The sequence below is a fragment of the Mesoplodon densirostris genome, chromosome 20 (genome assembly GCF_025265405.1).
Source record: "Mesoplodon densirostris isolate mMesDen1 chromosome 20, mMesDen1 primary haplotype, whole genome shotgun sequence".
In the NCBI taxonomy this organism is placed as follows: domain Eukaryota; kingdom Metazoa; phylum Chordata; class Mammalia; order Artiodactyla; family Ziphiidae; genus Mesoplodon; species Mesoplodon densirostris.
The window spans coordinates 16854719-16877134 of NC_082680.1; the positions used below are offsets into that span (position 1 = coordinate 16854719).

The window sequence follows — 22416 nt, forward strand, 5'->3', positions numbered from 1 at the left end:
GTCACTCTTGAATTTTGTGGTTCCTCTAAAATCTCTTCCAATAAGTTGTTGTAATCTCTTATCTCTTCACATATCATTCCTCTTTGCTTTGACATTGTAGGTTTATGCCTTTTTATTTCTTTGCTGTCATTTTAAAGGGATTTGAGGAGGAAGCACATTTTAAAATGTGTGGTCAATCCACCATATTTAACAAGAAGATTTTGGTGACAATTTTTTTGTTTAGCTAGGAGCAGAACCATTATTTATCTTTGGAGAAAACTTTTCTTTTTCTTGGTGGGTGATACTTTAATGCGCTTTTATTATGCAAAATATAGCACAGATTATATTCTGAAATGGAAACTTTGTGGGTAAAAAAGCAAAATTTTTCTGCATAATCTATAAATTGTTGTCTTAATTGTAGGTAAAGAATCAGTAGTGGTTAGTACTTTATTGGCTGGGGATATAGAAGTTTTTTCCCTTCTTATAAAGCAAGAGAGGAATTAAGGGTAGGATATGACCAAGGACATTCTCTGCATGGAGAGTTATGTAATTCCTTCAACATGTCAATAGTTTGGGTCCATTGATAAGGGGAGAGATGGCCCATGGGGGACCTCTATGGAGAAGAGAATAGTCATAGCTAATATTCCTGTTTACATTTTCCTTCTCTGCATTGTAATTTCTTTCCATTATCCCCAAAGTTTCAGAAGTTTTGCAGACGTCACAGCCTATCAAATGCTTTTGTTGGGGTTTCAGGGAAGGGGCTTGTGTCCAAGTCTAGATTAGGTTAGGGAAGGAGAAAGTGGCCTTTTCCTACAATCACCACTTACATTTTGAAATCTGCCTGGTAGTAACAGCAGCATTTCAAGACCACCATGGTCCCAGAACTCTAGGAGTTGGCCAGGAACAGAGCAAAGCACCTAGATTTTTTAAGTAATAATATAGGTTTTCTAACTGGATAATTACAGCAGCTTTGTGATTACCTGTTTTGAGCCCCAGAAGAACTATGAAAGGAATCCCTAATTCCACAGGACTCTCTACCCAAGTCTCAGTTCCAACCTAGTTCACTCATCCGTTACACATACTTACCAGCATTGCCTAGTTATCCATGAACTAACTTTGATATAAAACTTTAATCCTCTTTCATAATATGTTCTAGGAAGGTTTCTTGTACATAATAATAAATAAGCAAAAAAGGAGAATTTAAAAGTGGGAGTGGATCGTAGGGACCATTAGATCCAATAGCTTTTTTCACAGAGGAGAAGACTGAGTTTCAGAGAGGAGCAATGACTTGCTCAAGAACATATAATGAGCCATGACAGAGCTTGGAAATTAATGCAGTTTTCTCAGTCTTCAGTAAAACGCTTTTATTCCCTTGACCATACATACCATTCATATTGACATGACATGGATTAATTAATTCAGGACCCATTTATTGAGCATCTATTAATTTAAACTTTTACTAGTTACATAGACAATAGGAATAGGTAGGGTGACTCACTAGTGAAATTGGTTTAGTCTTACTAATTTTAAAATGCTTTTCCATAGTAATTTCTCTTATGAGAAATTATGCTACATGAGAATGTTTTATATCCTTTCAGGGCTCCATATGAGATGATATCTAAACCAACATTATAGGAAGTTTATATATTTAGGAGTTTCATAACCTCCACCTGAGGAAGCTCTGTTAGTTGCCTGAAATGAAGACTAGTCTTATTAACCTCTTTCCTTGATATTTAAAATATGTCCCATCCTAAATATTTTGATAAAAGTCACATTTTTAAGTTTAAAATGTGATCACAGTATTCAGAGCACAGGATTTTATAAGTCCCATAAAAGGTGTCTCCCCCTTCATTGGGAGTCAGGTTTGGAAAATATAACCATCAAAAATGTTTGCTGGGGCCTCCCTGGTGGCGCAGTGGTTGAGAGTCCGCCTGCCGATGCAGGGGATGCGGGTTCGTGCCCCGGTCTGGGAGGATCCCATATGCCGCGGAGCGGCTGGGCCCGTGAGCCATGGCCGCTGAGCCTGCGCGTCCGGAGCCTGTGCTCCGCAACGGGAGAGGCCACAACAGTGAGAGGCCCGCATACCGCAAAAAAAAAAAAAAAAAAAAAAAAGTTTGCTGGTAGAATACACTAAAGGATATACTATCAGTTGTCTAGTTCATGATGGGGCTGAGAACAGCCATGTTCACTGCTGCAGGCAGGAGCGGACTGGAGTTGGGGAGACTTGGAATTCAGCCTTCCTCTTGGGACTGGGTCAGGTATCAGGTAAGGGGCAGACACAGTATAGAGTCCAGAGGGTTTGGATGACAACTGTGTTATAACTGGTGTATTAATTGAGAAGCTTCTCTGAATATGGTCTTCCAAAAGGAGAAGGAAAAAATTTGTCGGTGCTCATCTAATCTTGTCTGGGAGCCAGAGTGACCTGATCTTGATGCAACTGTACCTGTTATCCAATGGAAATATTCTCGGGTCAGAGAAGAAAAGTTTATCTAATTACTTTACTTAAAAAAAAAAAAGCCTCTAAGTTCAATGCTCTTTATTCATGTTCTTTGTTCATCAAAATTCCTTTTGCTTGATTTGCTCTGCGGCAATTTTGTCCACCTTGAGGAAGTCCTCTATGCAAATTCCTAAACAGGTTATCTTACCAAGCAATTCTCTTTTCCTAAATTAATAAGTTCACTTTTCTGTTTTATATATCCCTTGAGAAACTGTTAAGTATGAGTCCATTCTCCAGAAAATAATCACTTAGGGTAAATGTGTAAAATCCAACTTCTAGACAAGCTAATTTAAGATCTAAGCCTAATGAGCTCACTGTTCTGCTCAGTGAAGCCCCTTTGAGAAGCTGAGCCCTGTATGCTAAGTGTAATAAATCACACAGAGAAAGACAAATACTGTATGATATCACTTATACGTAGAATCTAAAAAATGCAACAAACTAGTGATATAACAAAAAAGAAGCAGACTCACAGATGTAGAGAACAAACTAGTGGTTACCAGTGGGGAGAGGGAAGAGGGTGGGGCAATATTGGGTAGGAGAGTAAGAGGTACAAACTATTAGGTATAAAATAAGCTATAAGGATATACTGTACAACATGGGGACTATGGCACATATTTTATAATTGTAACTGGTGTATAACCTTTAAAAATTGTGAATTTTCACTATATTGTACACCTATAACATATAAATTGTACAGCAACCATACTTCAATTTTTAAAAAAGAAAGAAAGAAAAAAAAAAAAGCAGCCATGCCTTACAGTATGCATCCCAACTGTTCTGTTTCTGGTCCATCTCCTCAAACACTGGATCCCACCTGCTCCTCTTGTCTCGTTGTTTTCTCATACTTCTGTCAGCCAGTGGGCTGAGGTCTCATTCTCATTTCATAGCTTTGGTACATTTGTGCAGGGTCACCAATCTGACCTTTCCTGATGCTCTGACAATGCATCCATGAACTACAGTACAAACATTCCTCCCAGAAAGTTCAGGTTCTGGCAACGCCTTCACAGAGCATTGACCCTGGATTCTGTCCTTATCGTCTGATTAGCTTTTCCCAGGTTTCTCCTGAGGCCATGGTGCTGCTCGAATCCTTGACAGATAGCATTGATCATCTTTAACGGTAAAGAGCACAGATTCTGAGCCAGACTGCCTTTGAATCCTAGCTCTACCTCTTGCTCACTGTAACTTGACCTTGGGCAAGTTACTTAAACCTCTGTGTCTTGGTTTCCTCATTTGTGCAATGGGGATAGTAACAGTACCCACTGATGGGGCTGTTGGCGCTGAATGAGTTAGAATATTTACCACGTCTGGTACATAAGGGTGCCACGTGTGATAGCTGCTGTTACTGGGACATACAGTTATAGGTCCCTCCGCTGAGGAAGTGAGCTCAGGGTTTACTAAATGCTTGAATGGGAAGGAGGCAAAAAGGATACAAGGAGGAAAAAAATAGGTCTGTATTTCAAAATACTGCATTTTACCAGAGGTAATGATCAAATCAGCCAAATAATCCCATTCCTTTGCTTTTGAAATTTAACAGCAGCAGCTTGAATTCATTATTGTAAATGTGTAATTTCCACTTATCCCATGTGTGTAAATCACTTCAACCTAGTTGACTTTTTCTTTCCAGTAAATCATCAGGATTACCTTTTCCTTAATAAACTTGAAAATTTCTGAGTGAATGATGAGAAAATGCTTAATGGGAAGGCCAAACACCCGCAATACTTTAGTCCAGAAAACAACAAAGAACAGAGAGAAAAACAACTTTTTACTGGAATCTGAGTTAATAAATAGGGATCACAGAACAAACAGCAAACAACAGCGTGAGTTACATCAGAATGAAAAAAGAAGGGATGAACCTGGGTTTCCAGTCTGAAACTATTGTGCAATATGATTAATGGAGCTAACATCTTACACATTAGAAAATCCTCTACAGTTTAAAACAAAAGGAACAGCTCGATCAGAGGATAATTGATGCTTACAGATAAATTTCACAATTTTGCACATCAGGGAATATTTTTGCTTTTCTTAAAGATCAAAGAAACTGACTGTTTCATCTTGACAATTATTAACTTGGCACATTTTTATAACTAAGAAAAATTTGGCTTCTCTCCATATTGTAGTTGAAATGAAATTTTAATCTGTATCTTTATAGGTAAAATTTTATTATCGTTAGTACCAGAAAGCAAAGCTTCAACCAAACTTTGGTTTTACTTAATCTCCAAGTGACCATTACTGAAGTTAGTCAAAATACAAAAATTCTCCAGATGAGCACAATAGTAAGAGGTTAAAAAATCAGAGATATGTTTTTATAAAGATATATTATTGGATTTTTAGTAAAAATTCATGCAAATAGAAAAAAAGGAAAATATCAGAGTACTGGGATTCGTCCTTGAATTCCCTCTTTTAGTTTTCCTTCCAGTTAAACTGATTTCCTCATCTATTTGTTTCTGGACTAAAGCCAGAATCAACACTGTCCCTATTTCTAATCAAATAACAGAGAAGCAATTACAAAGTCTGAATGCAGTTAGAGGAGCCTGGGAGACAGAGTGGCTGGACCTCGCCTAAGCCGTGTCTCTGACTCCTTTGTGACCTAAGGCAAGGTATTTAACCTCTCTGCACTTTTGACATAATTGTGGTAATGCTACTTGATTTCCTAGGTATGATATTAAGCATAACTCGAGAAACAACTGTTGGCCCTTGAGAAAGGTCGGGTTGATTAGAAAGATGGCTGCTTCTGCCACTTGGAAAAGAGATTTAGAATTACTTCTCCTTTCCATTCCGGGTACATTTTGAATGAATTGGATGAGAATTTGATATGAATAAAAAGATTTGCAGTTTTAACATACAAAATGGAAAATAAAATGGATGATGTTATAATTTCCTCTTCAGAAGTAAAAACCTCAGAAATGTTCTTCTTTATTTCTTTCTTTTGGGAATCAAACTTATTTGGCTTTTTAAAGCTTTCATTGAGTATAAATTCTTGAGATAAGTAACAAAGATACTGTTATATTCCATTACCAGAAAAAGGGAAAAAAATTAGAAGAAAATAACCCAAAAGGAGTCTCTAAGTCTGTTTATGGGTAATTTTAACTGTCTACCATTAATATGAGACACATTAATATGTCTTACACATTACCATTTGTGAATGCTAACTTATTAAATATGCTTCCTTCAGTAACTTTTTCTTCTTTTTAATTTCTTTCATCTGTATCCTTTCATAATAGCTCACTTAAAACATACCATTTTTGAATTACCATTACATGCTAGTAATGTACTTGTGTTTGGTAATTGTGTTTTTAAAAGTTACATGTCAGCTGTAGAACTTTTTAGTCCCAAACTTAAAATGTTTGTGTCTAGGGCTTCCCTGGTGGCGCGGTGGTTGAGAGTCCGCCTGCCGATGCAGGGGACACGGGTTCGTGCCCCGGTCTGGGAAGATCCCACATGCCGCGGAGCGGCTGGGCCCGTGAGCCATGGCCGCTGAGCCTGCGCGTCCGGAGCCTGTGCTCCTCAACGGGAGAGGCCACAACAGTGAGAGGCCCGCGTAATGCAAAAAAATAAAAAAATAAAATAAAAAATGTTTGTGTCTAAATTTAATTTACTATAATCAATTAAACTCAAAGATTTTATTGGGAAAAAAATGGACTTACACTTAGAACAATTTATATCAAATGATACAGTACATCAAAGAATAGCCATTTGAAAACTGTTTTAATTTTATAATAATTAAAATTTTGAGATAGCCCAAAGCAAAAACATTGTAAAATAAATACAACTAGTTGTATAGTGAGGAGTGAAGTAATCTGATATAACTTCACCACAATCCAGGTTTGCAGACTAATGATGGTTTACTATGATGAATGATGGAGATCAGAATTTCAAAGCAACTTTCTTACACCTAAACATTTCTTCAATATTATAGAAGATGGCTGGAATTACTAATGGAGGCACTGGGGAATTTTAAAAGACTTAAGATGTTCTCAGGAATTATTTTATTTTAAAGATGATCAAGTTAATATAATGACTTTTAAATATATATAATAACATTTTGAAATGTCTTATTGTTTAAGGATCTGCCACACTAGGGGCTGCCTCCTTTCTCTGGGAAAGATCAGATTTGATTATTTTAACGGCAATGAATTGGAAATTTGATGGCAAGAGAAACCTGCCAAAGCTTTTCACTGCCCCTTTATTTTCTTTCTTTATTTTTAAAAAATATATTTATTTATCTATTTATTTATTTTTGGCTGCATTGGGTCTTCGTTGCTGCATGCGGGCTTTTCTCTCTTTGTGGTGAATGGGGGCTATTCTTCATTGTGGTGTACAGGCTTCTCATTGCGGTGGCTTCTCTCGTTGCAGAGCATGGGCTCTAGGCACACGGCCTTCAGTAGTTGTGGCATGCGGGCTCAGTAGTTGTGGCACGCGGGCTTAGTTGCTCCGCGGCATGTGGGATCTTCCAGGACCAGGGCTCGAACCTGTGTCCGCTGCATTGGCAGGAGGATTCTTTTTTTTTTTTTTTTTTTTTCTTTTTTGCGGTATGTGGGCCTCTCACTGTTGTGGCCTCTCCCGTTGCGGAGCACAGGCTCCGGATGCGCAGGCCCAGCGGCCATGGCTCACAGGCCCAGCCGCTCCGCGGCATATGGGATCCTCCCAGACCGGGGCACGAACCCGTATCCCCTGCATCGGCAGGCGGACTCTTAACCACTGCACCACCAGGGAGGCCCTGGCAGGAGGATTCTTAACCATTGCACCACCAGGGAAGTTCCTGCCCCTTTATTTTCTACCAAATATAATGCACTGCAATCTGTATATAATATAATTTCCCAGCATCTCCCAGAGCACTTTTTTTGTTTTTGTTTTTTTGGCTGCGTTGGATCTTCATTGCTGCATGCAGGCTTTCTCTAGTTGTGGGGAGCAGGGGCTACTTTTCATTGCGGTGCATGGGCTTCTCTTTGCGGTGGCTTCTCTTGTTGCGGAGCACAGGCTCTAGGCATGCGGGCTTCAGTAGTTGTGGCAGGTGGGCTCAGTAGTTGTGGCTCGCGGGCTCTAGATTGCAGGCTCAGTAGCTGTGGCACATGGGCTTTGTTGCTCCACAGCATGTGGGATCTTCCCGGACCAGGGCTCGAACCCATGTCCCCTGCATTGGCAGGCAGATTCTTAACCACTGCTCCACCAGGGAAGCCCTCCTAGAGCACTTTTAACACACACTTTCACTTATGCAAGAGCCAGATTCAGATATAGATATAAGAACATAATTTTTTATTGAAGTATAATTTGCAATGTTGTGTTAGTTGCAAGTGTATAGCAAAGTGATTCAGTTATATATATAGATATATATAAAACAAGGACCTACCTATACAGTAGGTCCTTTTTGTTTATCTATTTTATATATAATAGTGTGTATATGTTAATCCCAAGCTCCTAATTTGTCCCCACCCCTCTCCCCTTCGGTAACCGTAAATTTGTTTTCTATGTCTGTGGGTCTGTTTCTGTTTTGTAAATAAGTTCATTTTATCATTTTTTTTAGATTCCACAGATAAGTGTCAGTTGCTTCATTTGCAAATATTTTCTCCCATTCTGAGGGTTGTCTTTTCGTCTTGTTTATGGTTTCCTTTGCTTAAAAGCAAAAGCTTTTAAGTTTAATTAGGTCCCATTTATTTAATTTTGTTTTTATTTTCATTACTCTAGGAGGGTCTATTTTATTTCTTTAGGCAGATGATATGCCCTCTCTGAGCCTTGCTTCCTCAAATGTTGGCATTGTTCAACTGGATGATCTCACTTCCTTTAATTATATTTTGATTGTGTGTTCTAACCTCATGGGATAATACTTTCTACTTCAAAAATCTCTTTTATGTGTTTTAAAAAAAACAACTATTTTCCGTCTTTTCTTTTGCTTGCTTATAATAAAACAATTATCTTGCTTCTTACTTTCTGTAACATTAAAAAACTTTATATGTTTATGACTGTGTAGTTGATTACATGTTAAGAAACCTCCGTTATGTGGAGGGTTTTTTTGTTTTGTTTTGTTTTACTTTTGCTACTTGAACTTCATGGTAAATTTTAAAATTAAATCATAAATGACCTTAAGGATACAAATGAGATTTTCTTTTAAATAGGAGCATACCTGTTGTAATTTTGCTCAAGAAATATATTTATTACCAACTGAAAAATGAGTCAAACTAATAATTTATTATGAGATAGCTATGATAATGGCTTTAGCCCATTAAGAGCCAAATTTTAAATATTTTAGGTATTAAGTTTTCAGTGTTTTTTTTTCCCTTGGGGGATTTTATAAATCCAAATATCTCTTTTAAAAGTAACTCTTTTTAAGCTATCACACACTGCAATGTCATATTTTCAAATCAATAAAAACTTTATCAAAGGCATAGTTTGTTAAGTGTTTCTAGTTGTTACTGGGAGTGGGAAGATGATGGAGGGAATCTGACAGGGACATCTAATAAATTCAGCAGGCAAACTGAATTCGGTCTCTAGTAAACAACTATAAAATTGCAATAACAGATACTGGGAAGTTCTAAAATTGTAACTTAGGTTCACAATTGTTCTTCTCATCCATTCAACAAATATTTTGTTGGGTACCTGTACTGGGTTAAATTGTGTCTTCTAAAGTGATATGTACAATTCTAAATCCCGTTACTTGTGAGCGTAACCTTATTTGGAAATAGGGTCTTTGGAGATGTAATCGAATTACAGTAGGTCATATTGGAACCTTAATCCAATGACTGGGGTCCTTGTATTAAGAGAGAAATTTGGACACAGAGACATACAAAGGGAAGACAGCCATGGGAAGATGGAGGCAGAGAGTAGAGTTATGTTGACACAGGCCAAGGAATGCCAAAGATTGCTGGCAACCAGCAGAAGCCAGAAGAGGCAGGGAAGGATTGATTCTTCCTTAGAGCTTCTTGAAGGGTGCATAGGCATGCTGACTTGACTTCATATTTCTATCCTCCAGAATGTGAGACAATAAACTTCTGTTATTTTAAGCCACACAGTTTGTGGTAATATGTTGTTATTTTAAAATAAATTTAGATAATGACAGTTAAAAACACTTAAAATCGGGGCTTCCCTGGTGGCACAGTGGTTGAGAGTCCGCCTGCCGATGCAGGGGACACGGGTTCGTGCCCCCGTCCGGGAGGATCCCACGTGCCGTGGAGCGGCTGGGCCCGTGAGCCATGGCCGCTGGGCCTGCGCGTCTGGAGCCTGTGCTCCGCAACGGGAGAGGCCACAGCGGTGAGAGGCCCGCGTACTGGGAAAAACAAAACAAAACAAAAAACACTTAAGATCATGTCAGGGAATCACTGTCTGAAAATCCTTTACATATGTAAATTAAAACATGGAGTTTTAAAATTTGATATTTAAAAATGTGTATCAAAGTGTACATAGTTAAAGAAAGTCAAATAATACAGCGGCTTATGATGAAAATCAGCTGTCCCTGGGCTCATTCCTTCTACTCCATCCCCCTTCTCTGGAAGCTAACACTTTTTTTGTTGTTGGGTTTTTTTTTCTGTTTTTCTGAAGTGTAGTTGATTTACAATATTGTGTTAGTTTCAAGTTAATATTTCATTGTGCTTATATATGTCATTCTGTTCATCTAGTCATCTGTCGATACACATTTGGGTTGTTTCTACCTTTTGGCTATTGCGAATAATGCTGCTGTAAACATTAGTGTACAACTATCTGTTCAAGTCCCTGCTTTCTGTTATATCTGCGTTTTCACAGTATGGAGGTTTGTTCATTTTTCTTTTTAAAAGTAGCCTTTTTAAATCACAATTTTACATGGTATTGAAAAACATGTTAACTAAGAGAATTAGAGATAGTATTAAAGTCAAAGGGTACTTGCCTTTTCTATTTTGAAAAAAGATAGATAATTCAGAAGCTGGTCAATATAGCAGAAAACATTAAAGATATTTATGATTCAAGTAGAAAAGTACTACATATAATTCATAAACAAGACAAATAGCTTTTTGTTATTTATGATCTTTAGAGAGCACTAGTCACCATCTCAGCTCTTCTTAGGAAAAAGATCAGTGATAAGTTTACAGTGAAATACTACTCAAAATCATTGACATTTAGTACAGACAACAGTAGATACATCGACAACATTGACAAAAATATACATATTTTTTCCAATGGGATTTATGGAATACAGACATTGAAAGTAATTGGATTCTCTTTTTTGTTTTTCCTTATATTTTTTTTCTATCTTTCATTCTGATGGAGGAAAGGAGGCACAGTTTTCAGAGATTTGTTGTATTTTATTAGGCCTTAATGGCATATAATTATGTCTAAATGAACAAGGTTAGACCACTGGTATAGCTAAATCTAAAGAAAATAAGTCTTACTATAGCAGTGTTTGACTGCTATGCCTAACAGGAAAGGTGGAAATGTCTTCATTCCATATATACCTAAATTGTCATAAATGTAGTGAGAATTTATTCTTCTGCAAGCTCTTTCTTTACAAATAGAGTCTTGACAGATGGACCGATGATAATGGCAGATCCTTCTAAGAACTCCCAGACAAAAGAAACATGAAACTACCCCCAGGATCAGGATGAAAATGTGTTTGTTTATAACATCAGATGTCTTGGATTAGGGTTTTTATTTCAACCTGAAATTTTGCTAATTTTGTAGGTATGACCTCAACATAAGCAAATGCAAAGCTTAGGAGACTACTGCATTGCAAATGGGCTCTGACTTTATCTCTCATGTAAAAAAAAAAGCTACCTAGATGAGTTTTTAATAGAATTCCAAGATTATTTTATCAATTAGAAGATACTGATAGCAAGCCTATTATTCATCTTCCTTCTCAATTTGTCCATACTTCTGTTTGCTTGCATTTTTCTTGTCATGCCACTTCTATCCCCTCTAAAAGCCCACAGAGCGGGGGTGGGGGGTCTCTATTTTACATTGGAAAACATTTTAAATGCCATAATTAACTTAATTTTCTCTACATGTTAATATAAGCTAATACTTTTAATATAATTAAATATATTTAAAATAAGCTATATGTATAAGCATCTAGTATACATAGCACCTGGCATAAAGCAGGTACACAATACATGCTTGAATTTAAAGAAAACTAGCTACTAGGCTAATAGAGTAAAATATCCGTTTTCCTAAACTGTTGCTACAAACTTTATCATATGCATGTATAAAAGGATGACTTAGTGAAAAAAATGGGTCTATAAATGCTCTTTGGAACTTTTCTGTAATGAACAATTGTATGTCTTCTTGTGTTTTATCTAATTTCTTTGTCCATTTAGCTGTGTAATCTACTCAGCACTTCACTTCCTTCCGTGTATTTTGGTTATTTTGTTTACAATGTTGGATATTTTTAATTTTATTTTTTTATTAGTTATCTATCATATACATATTAGTGTATACATGTCAATCCCAATCTCCCAATTCATCACACCATCACCACCCCCCGCCCCACTTTCCCGCCCTTGGTGTCCATACGTTTGTTCTCTACATTTGTGTCTTTATTTTGGCCCTACAAACCAGTTCATGTGTACCATTTTTCTAGATTCCACATAGATGCGTTAATATACGATATTTGTTTTTCTCTTTCTGACTTACTTCACTCTGTAAGACAGTCTCTAGGTCCATCCATGTCTCTACAAATGACCCAATTTTGTTCATTTTTATGGCTGAGTAATATTCCATTATATATACATACCACATCTTCTTTATCCATTTGTCTGTCAATGGGCATTTAGGTTTCTTCCATGACCTGGCTATTGTAAATAGTGCTGCAATGAATATTGGGGTGCATGTGTCTTTTTGAATTATGGTTTTCTCTGGGTATATGCTACAATGTTGGATAAAAGGGTTAAATGATAACAAGTAAATTATATATTTTCATGGTAAATTAATTGCTATTATATGGATTTCTGCCCAGTGTTGTCATATAGAAAGTTTGGTCTTTAAGTATTTCTCTTTAGACTGTTAAGTAAATATGGACACAGAATATAATTTAAAATAAGCCTCCCTTCAGACAGAAAAGAAATAAGCAAAATATTGTGCCTATACCTTTCCTGTGTGCATAAAAGAAGCTTGCCAACTGGTGGGCTTCTTTGGAGAATGATCAGGTAAGAACATAGCTCTTTTGTTGGGGAATCTCCCAATGTCAACTTCTGAAGATCTTTTCTGTGACACTATTCATTCCTCCAGAGAGGAATCACACAATCTCTGGCCTGGAAAGTAATGGGAGGAGTTTAGAGCTGCCTGCCTGGCTATCTAGCTGCCAGGATGGAAGTAACCTGGGGAGAGCTCAAACTTATAGAACAGTGTTGTCTCTCTTTTGACCTCCATTGTACCTGTGGTCATGCTACCCGGAGTCTCTTTGGTTCAACCTTAATAGAAATAAGTCTTTCAGGGCTTCCCCGGTGGCACAGTGGTTAAGAGTCCACCTGCTAATGCAGGGGGCATGGGTTCGAGCCTTGGTCCGGGAAGATTCCACATGCCGCGGAGCAACTAAGCCCGTGTGCCACAACTACTGAACGTGCGCTCTAGAGCCCGCGAGCCACAACTACTGAGCCCATGCTCCACAACTACTGAAGCCCGCATGCCTAGAACCTGTGCTCTGCAACAAGCTAAGCCACTGCAGTGAGAAGCCCGCGCACCCCAACGAAGAGTAGCCCCCGCTCCCCGCAACTACAGAAAGCCTGCGTGCAGTAACGAAGACCCAATGCAGCCAAAAATTAATTAATTAATTTTTAAAAATATTTAAAAAAAAAAGAAGAAGACTTTCATTTTCTGATGGAGTGGGAAAAACATTATTCACCTGGCTGTTCAGGGTTTAGGTGAGAAGCTGAGTATCAGCCCATCACCTCCACCCTGCCTTCCAAGCTAGTGATGACCTCCAAGCCAGCACCATCTGGGATACTGCAGTGCAACCTAGCTTGCTTCTTGTGGTACTCCCTGCTGCTACTGCTTGCTATTCAGTTTTAGCAGCTCTGCCAATTCCCCCATGTGCTTTTTGTCATCAGGTTGACATTGCATGCCAGGTGTTTTCTCCTCTCCCTTTCTCTTCCATCTTGTCAATCCATGTCTTTTCCATTTTTCTTTACTCCTTTCTAGTGGGGTTTTGTGAGAAAGGAAAAAATGTATGTGTTCAATCCAACCCAAAGTCCCTAACTCCTTCTTAACACTTATTTTCAAAAATATACTTAACCTATTGTTTTCCCCTTGACAAGGATAAGCATAGGAGAGGAAGTATGTCACTGCAAACAGACTAGCTTTATGGCAAGGAACTCATATTTTTCCCTCTGAGAAAGATTTTCCCTCTCGGGGAAATTTTTCTTCAGAGTCAATAACTAAACTTTTATTAGGGTCGCCATAATAAGTTAGACGCTAGGGATACAACAGTTATAGCAAGGTGTGGCCTTTGCCTTCAAGAATCCTATTCTAAACAAAATAGCATGGACAAAAGGAAGCAGTTGGAGAGAGACATGTAAAAACAAGTCAAGCGATAATTCCATCACCTGGCACAGTGCCTGCAACATAGCAGGCATGCAAAGTGTTTACTGAGTGAATGAATGCTATATTGGTCTGTAAACATAGTAGGAGATCACAGTGGAGGAAGTAATTAATTTTGTCTTGAGAGGTCACCTGGAAAAATTTAGTTTTTATATTTAATTACATATGGTTTAATGTAGATTAAATTGAAATATAATACATGAAACAATATGTAATTAAATTTATGTTGTCTTTAATTTCCCTTTTAATATTTATCTCCATTTCTTCCCCAAAACATTGCCTTGGTGTGGCAGCTATGTTTTATTTTCCCACAGCATGTGGCACAGTGCTGAGCAGATAGCCGATAATCAATAGATGCTTGTTGATGCCACGATTCTCTAGGACTGCTTCTGTATAGTGCAGCTGTCTCCTCTCCTGTCAACCAGGCAGGAGACCTGTCCTCTCCTGCCAGGTTGACCTAATGTTCCTTTGCAGAAGCACATGACTTAGGAACAAATAAGTCACAGCCATGTTTAGGAGTGAGAGTGGTGTTCACTGGAGAAAGCCAAGTAGCAGGGCCTCTATACCTCTGTGCAGCCTGTGTCCCTATATATATATAACAGGTGTATATGTATATAGAAAGGAAGGCCATGCAGAATACAATTTGGGGGTCACCGGCCTTCAAGGTGGAAAGCCCTCAGCCCAATTGCTGGGTCTTCAGTGACTTAAGCTCTCTGATCTATCCATTTATATGATGAGGATAATAGTAGTTGCCTTGTAGAGTTATTTGAGGATTAAATAAAATGCTTATAAAATGCATAGCCCAGGACAGTGCTGGGTATGTAATAAAAAAATACATCAGCCAGAAGTAAAGCTGTGTGAAGTAAAATTATATGGTTTTATCTAGGAGACTCTTTATTACTCTCTGTACTGCACAAATTTCACATATTTAAGAAATTCACATTATATCTTGCATTGCTCCCCAAGATGCCCATGCATGCTGTTTGTCCCTGAATTTAAGTAGTGCCCCTCTCATTCTGTAACTTTTTGTTTTTTTTGGCCCCAGAAGGACTGAGAACTACCTATTTTGTTAGCATAGACTGAAAAAAAATTTTTTCTATTAAATCCCTAAATCCTTGCTTTTCAAACTTTGCTGTACATTGGAATCAACTGGGAGTCTTTTAAAAATTCTAAGCCCTGACTGCCACCTTTAGACATTTGATTCAATTTCTGGGCGTGGAAATATTTTTAAAGCTCCCCAAGTGATCCCAATGGACAGCAAAGTTTAGGAACCAATTTTTAAATTATGTAAAAATTGAGGAAGAGATACATGAAAAGGACCTAGTGGTCATAGATTTTATAAGAATAAAAATAAGCTGACAAATAAATAATTCAGTTGATTCTGGTTCTTTTTTTAGCAAAAACCATAGGTATAAATTTGTTTGAAGATTATGCAGGTATTTCTGCCCTTCTAGGCTCCTTAGCTTCTAAAATTTATGAAAATTCACCACTGGCAGCATACAGAAGTTATTTTGAGAATGAACAAAATTTTTCATCAAGACTCATGACTTCAAGACTGATTTTAAAAATAATCTCAAGAAGTGGTAAAGTTAATTTTCCTCTACAACTTTAAAGAGAGCTTAAAGTTTTATATTATCTTGGTAGCTACCTATACATTAAGACACTGAGAAAAACAATGCATATCACCTTCTATTTGTTGTAACTCTTTTTCTTTCTTCCTTTTTGTCAGAATAAAAAGCCTTCCATATACAAAATGAGTGACTATTCATTTAGCACTTATCATATGCTAGGGTGTTTGAAAATATTACATCAAAATGACCACGGTCCTGTAAGGTGAGAATTACGATGTCTATTTTACAGATCAGGAGCATTTTATAGTAAGTTGCCTAAGGTCACACAACTAGGAGCTGTCTTTGTGCTTAAAAAGCCTGTGCCTTTTCCATACTCCCAAGAGCCAGAGTTCCTCTGTTTTTGCTGTGGAACTGGTTCAGTTCTATACAAGGTAACAGTGAGCATCCTTCTGCGGGGAGAAGCCTGGCAAAGTCCAGGAGAATTTCCATGGCGACTCTCAGATTAGACACGGCCTGGAACTGTGTCTGACCTCCTGGATCACACTGAGTCAAGCCAGCATTGGTCTCATGAAAAATTCACAATAAATTAAGTTTATGAAATTCTTTTTGTTCTTGCAGTTCTTTCAGTGGGAAAAATGGCGAAGATGATCAGTTTCATCCTTCTCACCACTGTTCTGGTAATGGGCAGGGAAAGCTGGGTAAGCTCATTACAAAAACTATTGTTTTAAATACCCACTTAGATCTGAATTTTCTTTTATTGTGCAGAAAGTCTATAGTAACTTGTCACTGAAAAACTAGGGGGAAAATGAAAAAGCACCTGCCACATAATCGGCACTTATTAAGTGCTTAAAAAAATCATTAAAGTAAAAATCAGTATTCATACTAAGTAAAATCTTTTTTATTTACTGGGGTTATTTGGGTGGTTACATAATATTAAGAATTTAAAACCGTCCTTTGAAATTGACCTTGAGCTTTCCAGTATTGAACACTGTCAGTGTAAACTAAACATTATTTGAAAGTAATTGCAGTGAACTTGTGCCTCTCTCCACTCATGAGTAAAAAGGGAAAAACCATCAGTTACTCAAAGTTCTGGGAGAAAGAAAACGCCTAAGTTTTAAATAAGCTTACTAACACTGTATATGTAGTCACATAAAAATTGAACATCCTTGCCCTCTAATCCTTTAGTTATTTTTAAATTGTATAGTCCACTATATTTAACAATATCACAACCAATTTCCCACTATTAGAAAGCAACACAGGATTCCAGATGCCATAAAATGTCTTTGCTGTTCATTTTTTAGACAGATCTAACTCAGGGGGCTAAGCAAATAACTCAATCAGAGAGGATAAATCAAAGAGAGTTGAAGAGAGGGTCTGAAGATAAGAAATAGTCCTAGAGAAACAGCTGGGAGAGCTTCAGTGACTTGGGCCTGGAGACGGGAGGGAGGAGTCCTCTGCTATCGTTTCTCCATTCTCTTGCTATATGACCTTCAGTTTAGAGGCCGAATTTCTATGTTTACGTCATAGTCCTTCATAGGAAGACAATGTATTTTCCTCTTTCTTTTGCCCCAAACAGAATATCTGAGCATGCTGTTCAGACAGCCTAGCAAAGTGCCCAGAACACAGTATGCCCTCATATTTATGGAATGAATACAAGGTAGCACATACAGATAGAAACAGGAAGTTATGCAATTATAAATTGGGAAATAGGTCTGACTGTATTCAAATGCCTATTTTAGGAAATCATGTATATAAAAGTAAAAGTGTAAGGCACTTACATGTTAAAATTCATAATTTCTCAGCAAACATTTATGCTTATCACAGGAGATCATGACATGAGCTGCAAATAGAGTTGTCAAAGTAAAAACAGGAAAAAGGCAAAACTTTGTCTTTTGTCCTTTCTCTTCACTATCCCCTAGTAACTCTCCCAGCGTTGAGTACTTAAGGGTCTTTACTGCAGCTTCTTGGTCTCAGTAGCTCTTCCCAGGAGGCACACCTCTGCAACTTCCCTTCCCAACTCACCACATTGGCTTTATCTCTGGAGAAATCCGCTCAGTCAGATGCCACTGTAGAAGGAAGCTGATAAACTCTTTCACATGCAATATTCTTGGGTCATTTGCCTTTTTAGAGAAAGTAAATAAGTTAACTGACAGACTCAGGCTTCTCCACCCTGTTTTGAAGTAAGTAAGGGAAAAACAATAAGTAAGCCAAAAGGTAAAGTGACTCCAGTAGAATTTCCAGAAACAGGTAAATGGGGAAGATACTCAGGGATCTGAGGGTCTAAAGTAGCATCCCTTAGAAAGGTGACCATGTGTCATCAGGTTATGAGCATTCAATATATGTTTAAAATGTATTAATACAAAAAGGTCATTCAAAAGCCTTGTTTATGTTAGAGACTGACACACTAGTCACATGTAATGATGCTGTAAAGCACTTTCCTGTTAAGAAAGCACTCAGGTGGTGATATGTAGAGTTTGAGAGTAGGATCCTTGAACTGGATGTGAATCCTGACTCCTCTTGCCCGCTGAGAATTTCCTGTTTCCTTGAGAAATTGCAAGTTTCCTCAAGGATGAGTCCCTTCCTACCTCGTGGAATCGTTACAAGGATCAAATGAGACAACCACTCTACTGCTCTTGGTGTAGTCATTCCGATTATTTCATATCATTTTTTAGTTCAAGCACTTTACCGTAAGCCATAATTTCTTGTTCTCCAAATAACAAACAGTGTTAGAACTTGCAAACCACTTTCTGGTTAGAATGTTATTCTGAAACGGGAGTTGGGGACAAATTTGAATCGTTAATTTATCCAGCTTGTTCAGAGCGTTTATTCTTCTTAAGAACGAGATGTGCATTCCTCTGCAGGCTCTTGAGAACTGCCTGAAGGAGCAGGCACGGCTCAGAGCCCAGGTGCACCTGCTTGAGACCCGGGTCAAGCAGCAGCGGGTCAAGATGGAGCAGCTTTTACATGAGAAGGAAGTCCAGTTCCTTGATAAAGGAGAGGAGAATAGCGTCATTGACCTTGGAGGCAAGAGGCAATACGCAGGTCAGAATCTATGTTTCTTACGTGTTTCAATAACTTACATCATACACCCATGTGCAATGGTGGTGCTGGTAACTTGATCACTTCAGGTTTTGCTAAAGAGCGTTTCCTATTCCAGTAACAAGCAACATGAAGCATTATACCAAATTTAAAGGTCTTCTACTATATTTTACCCCTTTCTCTCTATTATCTCTGCAAGGGACATTTAATAGCATATGCCAATTATCTGAGGAGTTCAATAATTTAATTAGAGATCCTGACAATAGATTGTTTAAATATCAGTGTGCAAATGGCAGATTATATTTGTGAAATTTTATAGTTTTTTATGTGTGTACTGTATCTTGCTTCATTTCATTTATACAATTTTCCCTTCTGAAACCCTGATATGCCTTAGGATAGTAAGTAAGGTAATAGAATAAAAGGGCAGGTCAGGAAAAAGAATCAGAGTTAATTAGGAAAATAAATAATTTTCCTATTATTTATGTTTTGGTCATTTTCCCTTTGATTAGGCCAGGTTTCCCCCAAAAAACTAAATGATCTTAAACTGCTAACATATTGTACTTATCCCTACACATATCCTATTCCCTACAGAAAACTATTCAGCTGATTTCCTCCAGGCAACTTTAAAAATAAACAAATAATAGTTGTCACAGATGAGAATGACATCTAGAATGCTTTGTTCTTCTATGTCTACTGTACTGCCATGATATATTATAATTCCTCTGTTTATGAGCCTATCTTTGTCAATTAACTGGATACTTTATAAGGCCTGGGATGATGTTTAATGCACTCTTTCCTCCTTGTTTCCCATCAGAGTCCTTGGAACATGCTAGAGCCTCATATTTATGAATGAAAGCACGGTAGTATATAGAAATAGGAAGAGCAAGATAAGCAATTATAAATTGGGAAATATACCTGACTATAATTGAGAACTTGTAGAGGCTAATGAGATGCCAAGCTGATGAGAATAAAAACGTCTTTATTTTGTGTTTCTAAATATACTCATCAGTGTTAGATGTGAGTCGTGAGAATCTTAGAACGTATGCTTCAATAAAATGCTCCTTTTTTTCTCTCTTTACTGAGATCCTAATCTCTCTTTGCTCAGACTCTTTGCCCTGAGTTCCTGACTCTCTTGTTCAGCAACTTGACCTTTTGCCCTTGATCCTTGGAGTCCAGCTGCCTTCCCCACTTTAGGGGACAGAAGGTGACCAGAGCCACTGTCCTGCAGAGCGGGGCTGGATACGGAACGAGAACGGCGTGTGGCTCTGAAGCACAGAACAAAGGGGAACCAAGGACCGCTTGGGTCAAAACAGGCCTGAGAAACAAGGGACGGTCTGAAGCCATCACAGGGGCAGAGAACCGGGAACTGGAACCTAAGTGGAGAATTGCTGGGAAGATTAAGCAAGACACTGAAAGAAGACTCAGGAAAGCAATCAAACAGGAAGCAGAATCAGTAGTGATTTCTGGAAGACAGTGATTCTCGTGAGAATCACTTGGTGACCTTTTAAAATGCTGATGGCCTGTCACAGTTTCAGGGATGCTGGCAGAAGACAAGAGACTCCAGGGTCAGAGACATGAGCTTCATGTTTGCACCAATGTGTCCAGCCTGCAAATACCAAGGAAGCAGTGTGGAATAATCCAGGTGGAGGATGTGCAGGCAGTGGGCTAGGTCACAGCTGAGGAACCCTGAGCTTAGGAAACCTCAATCTTTTATCATAGGTTACAAGCAAATCTGCCCAGCCTTTGTACCCCAGAGGAAGCAAACAAACCCGCCATCTGCTCTGGGGCAGCCACTATCTCTATCTGGCCAAAGCTGTTCACTATAGAAACATCCTTGAAAAAAACAGTCCAGAACACAAGCGCTGTGTGCAAAATGTGCAGAAATGCAAGTGACCCATGGGAAATTATAAACACTGCCTGAGCTCCAATTCAGGCCAATTAAATGATAATCCCTACAAGGTTGAAAAGGAGTGCTTTCCCTGTTGGGTGTGGATGACCAGATCAGGCTTCCTACCAAATTTCTTCCTACAGGCTGAAAAAATCCAAGATTCCCTGAGGTCACAAAGCAGAGGCTTTATTTCTTTTCAGGTAGGAGGTGGGGTCCTGTACCAGTTTGGTACTCTTTTTTTTTTTTTTTTTCTGCCACACTGTGCGGCATGTGGGATCTCAGTTCCCGGACCAGGGATCTCAGTTCCCCAACCAGGGATTGAACCTGTGCCCCCTGCAGTGGAAGCCCATAGTCCTAACCACTGGACCGCCAGGGAAGTTCCCAGTTTGGTACTCTTTTTATTGGGTGTTTGGGACCTGGTTGTAATATGTTTAGGTATCCAGCAAGGAGGCTTCAGGTATCTATCCTGAGACTGCAGAAAATGTCAATAAGACACAGATTAGAGGGTAAGATCTCACTGGGTTAATTTGGTCAATCATTGTGGATGACAGGATTGATTCACAGAGAAGTGGGTAATCAGAATAGTCAAAAAGCCATTTGATTGGTCACTCTGTCTTATGGGCTGAATCATGTTCCCCCGAAATACGTATGTTGAGGGCTTCCCTGGTGGTGCAGTGGTTGGGGGTCCGCCTGCCGATGCAGGGGATATGGGTTCATGCCCCGGTCCGGGAAGATCCCACATGCCATGGAGCGGCTAGGCCCGTGAGCCATGGCCGCTGGGCCTGCACATCTGGAGCCTGTGCTCAGCAACAGGAGAGGCCACAGCAGTGAGAGGCCCGTGTACCATAAAAAAAAAAAAAAAATACGTATGTTGAGGCCCTAACCCTCAGTACCTATGAATGTGACTGTACTTGGTGGTAGGGCCCTTAAAGAGGTGCTTAAGTCAAAAGGAGGCCATTAAGGATGGGCCTTAATTCAATCTGACTGGTATCCTTATAAGAAGAGGAAGTTTGGACACACAGAGAGACACCAGGGATGTGTGTGCACAGAGGGAAGACCATGTGAGGACACCGCAAGAAGTCAGCCAAGAACAGAGAGTTCAGAGAAAACCAAACCTGCTGACACCTTAATCTTGGACTTCCGAGCCCCATAACTGTGAGAAAATAAATTTCTATTATTTAAGCTACCCAATTTGTGGTATTTTGTTCTGGCAACCCTAGCAAGCTAACATACCTTACATTTCCTTAGATATCAGCTTCTGGCTCGGAAAGGTAGTACTTTTATAAAGAAAAGTTACTAGAGATGTCCTTTCATCAGAGCTTGTCAGGGCTGTGGGCCAACCGGTGACCACTCTGTCATTGATTCACTAGAGGTTATCTTAGCTGAGAGATCTGTAGTTTGTTCAGAACCTGATTGACCAGTGGAATGTCAGTGAGGTCAGAGATGTAAGGGGCTGAGAGCCATGACTGCTCTGGAATGGAGTGTTCCTGGTGGAGGAGTGAAGCATGTTTGGGGTAAATTCCTCAGTGGTGAGACAGGTAGATGAGTTGGCAGGGGTTATTGTGAGGTAGCTTCCTAGGCTATCCATCCCATTTGATCAAGGAGGGAGTGGACAGGCAGATTTTAACATCGCTTCCTAAATCCAGGAGACATGTTCCATGTCAGTCAAGATCATGTGTCTTTAAATGCCTGATGGGAGATGACCTTTTTGATGAACAGATTGTCAGTGACTGGTACAAATGAGGAAGCCCTTTCAAGGAATAAAATGTGCCATCTTCGGGCTTCCCTGGTGGTGCAGTAGTTGGGAGTCTGCCTGCCGATGCAGGGGACACGGGTTCATGCCCCGGTCCACGAGGATCCCACATGCCGTGGAGCGGCTGGGCTCGTGGGCCATGGCCGCTGAGCCTGCGCATCCGGAGCCTGTGCTCCGCAACGGGAGAGGCCACGAC

At 39.1% G+C, this 22416-nt stretch overlaps 1 protein-coding gene across 1 annotated transcript in view; it reads left to right on the forward strand.

The window, feature by feature from the left end:
• The window catches only part of FGL1 (fibrinogen like 1), a 60054-nt gene that overhangs the window by 21253 nt on the left and 16385 nt on the right, over positions 1 to 22416 (forward strand). Inside the window, exons 2-3 of the mRNA XM_060086023.1 lie at positions 16159 to 16238; positions 18402 to 18582. Of these exons, the coding sequence (XP_059942006.1) occupies positions 16176 to 16238; positions 18402 to 18582 (244 nt within the window). The 5' untranslated portion in view covers positions 16159 to 16175. The remainder of the gene's footprint in view (positions 1 to 16158; positions 16239 to 18401; positions 18583 to 22416) is intronic.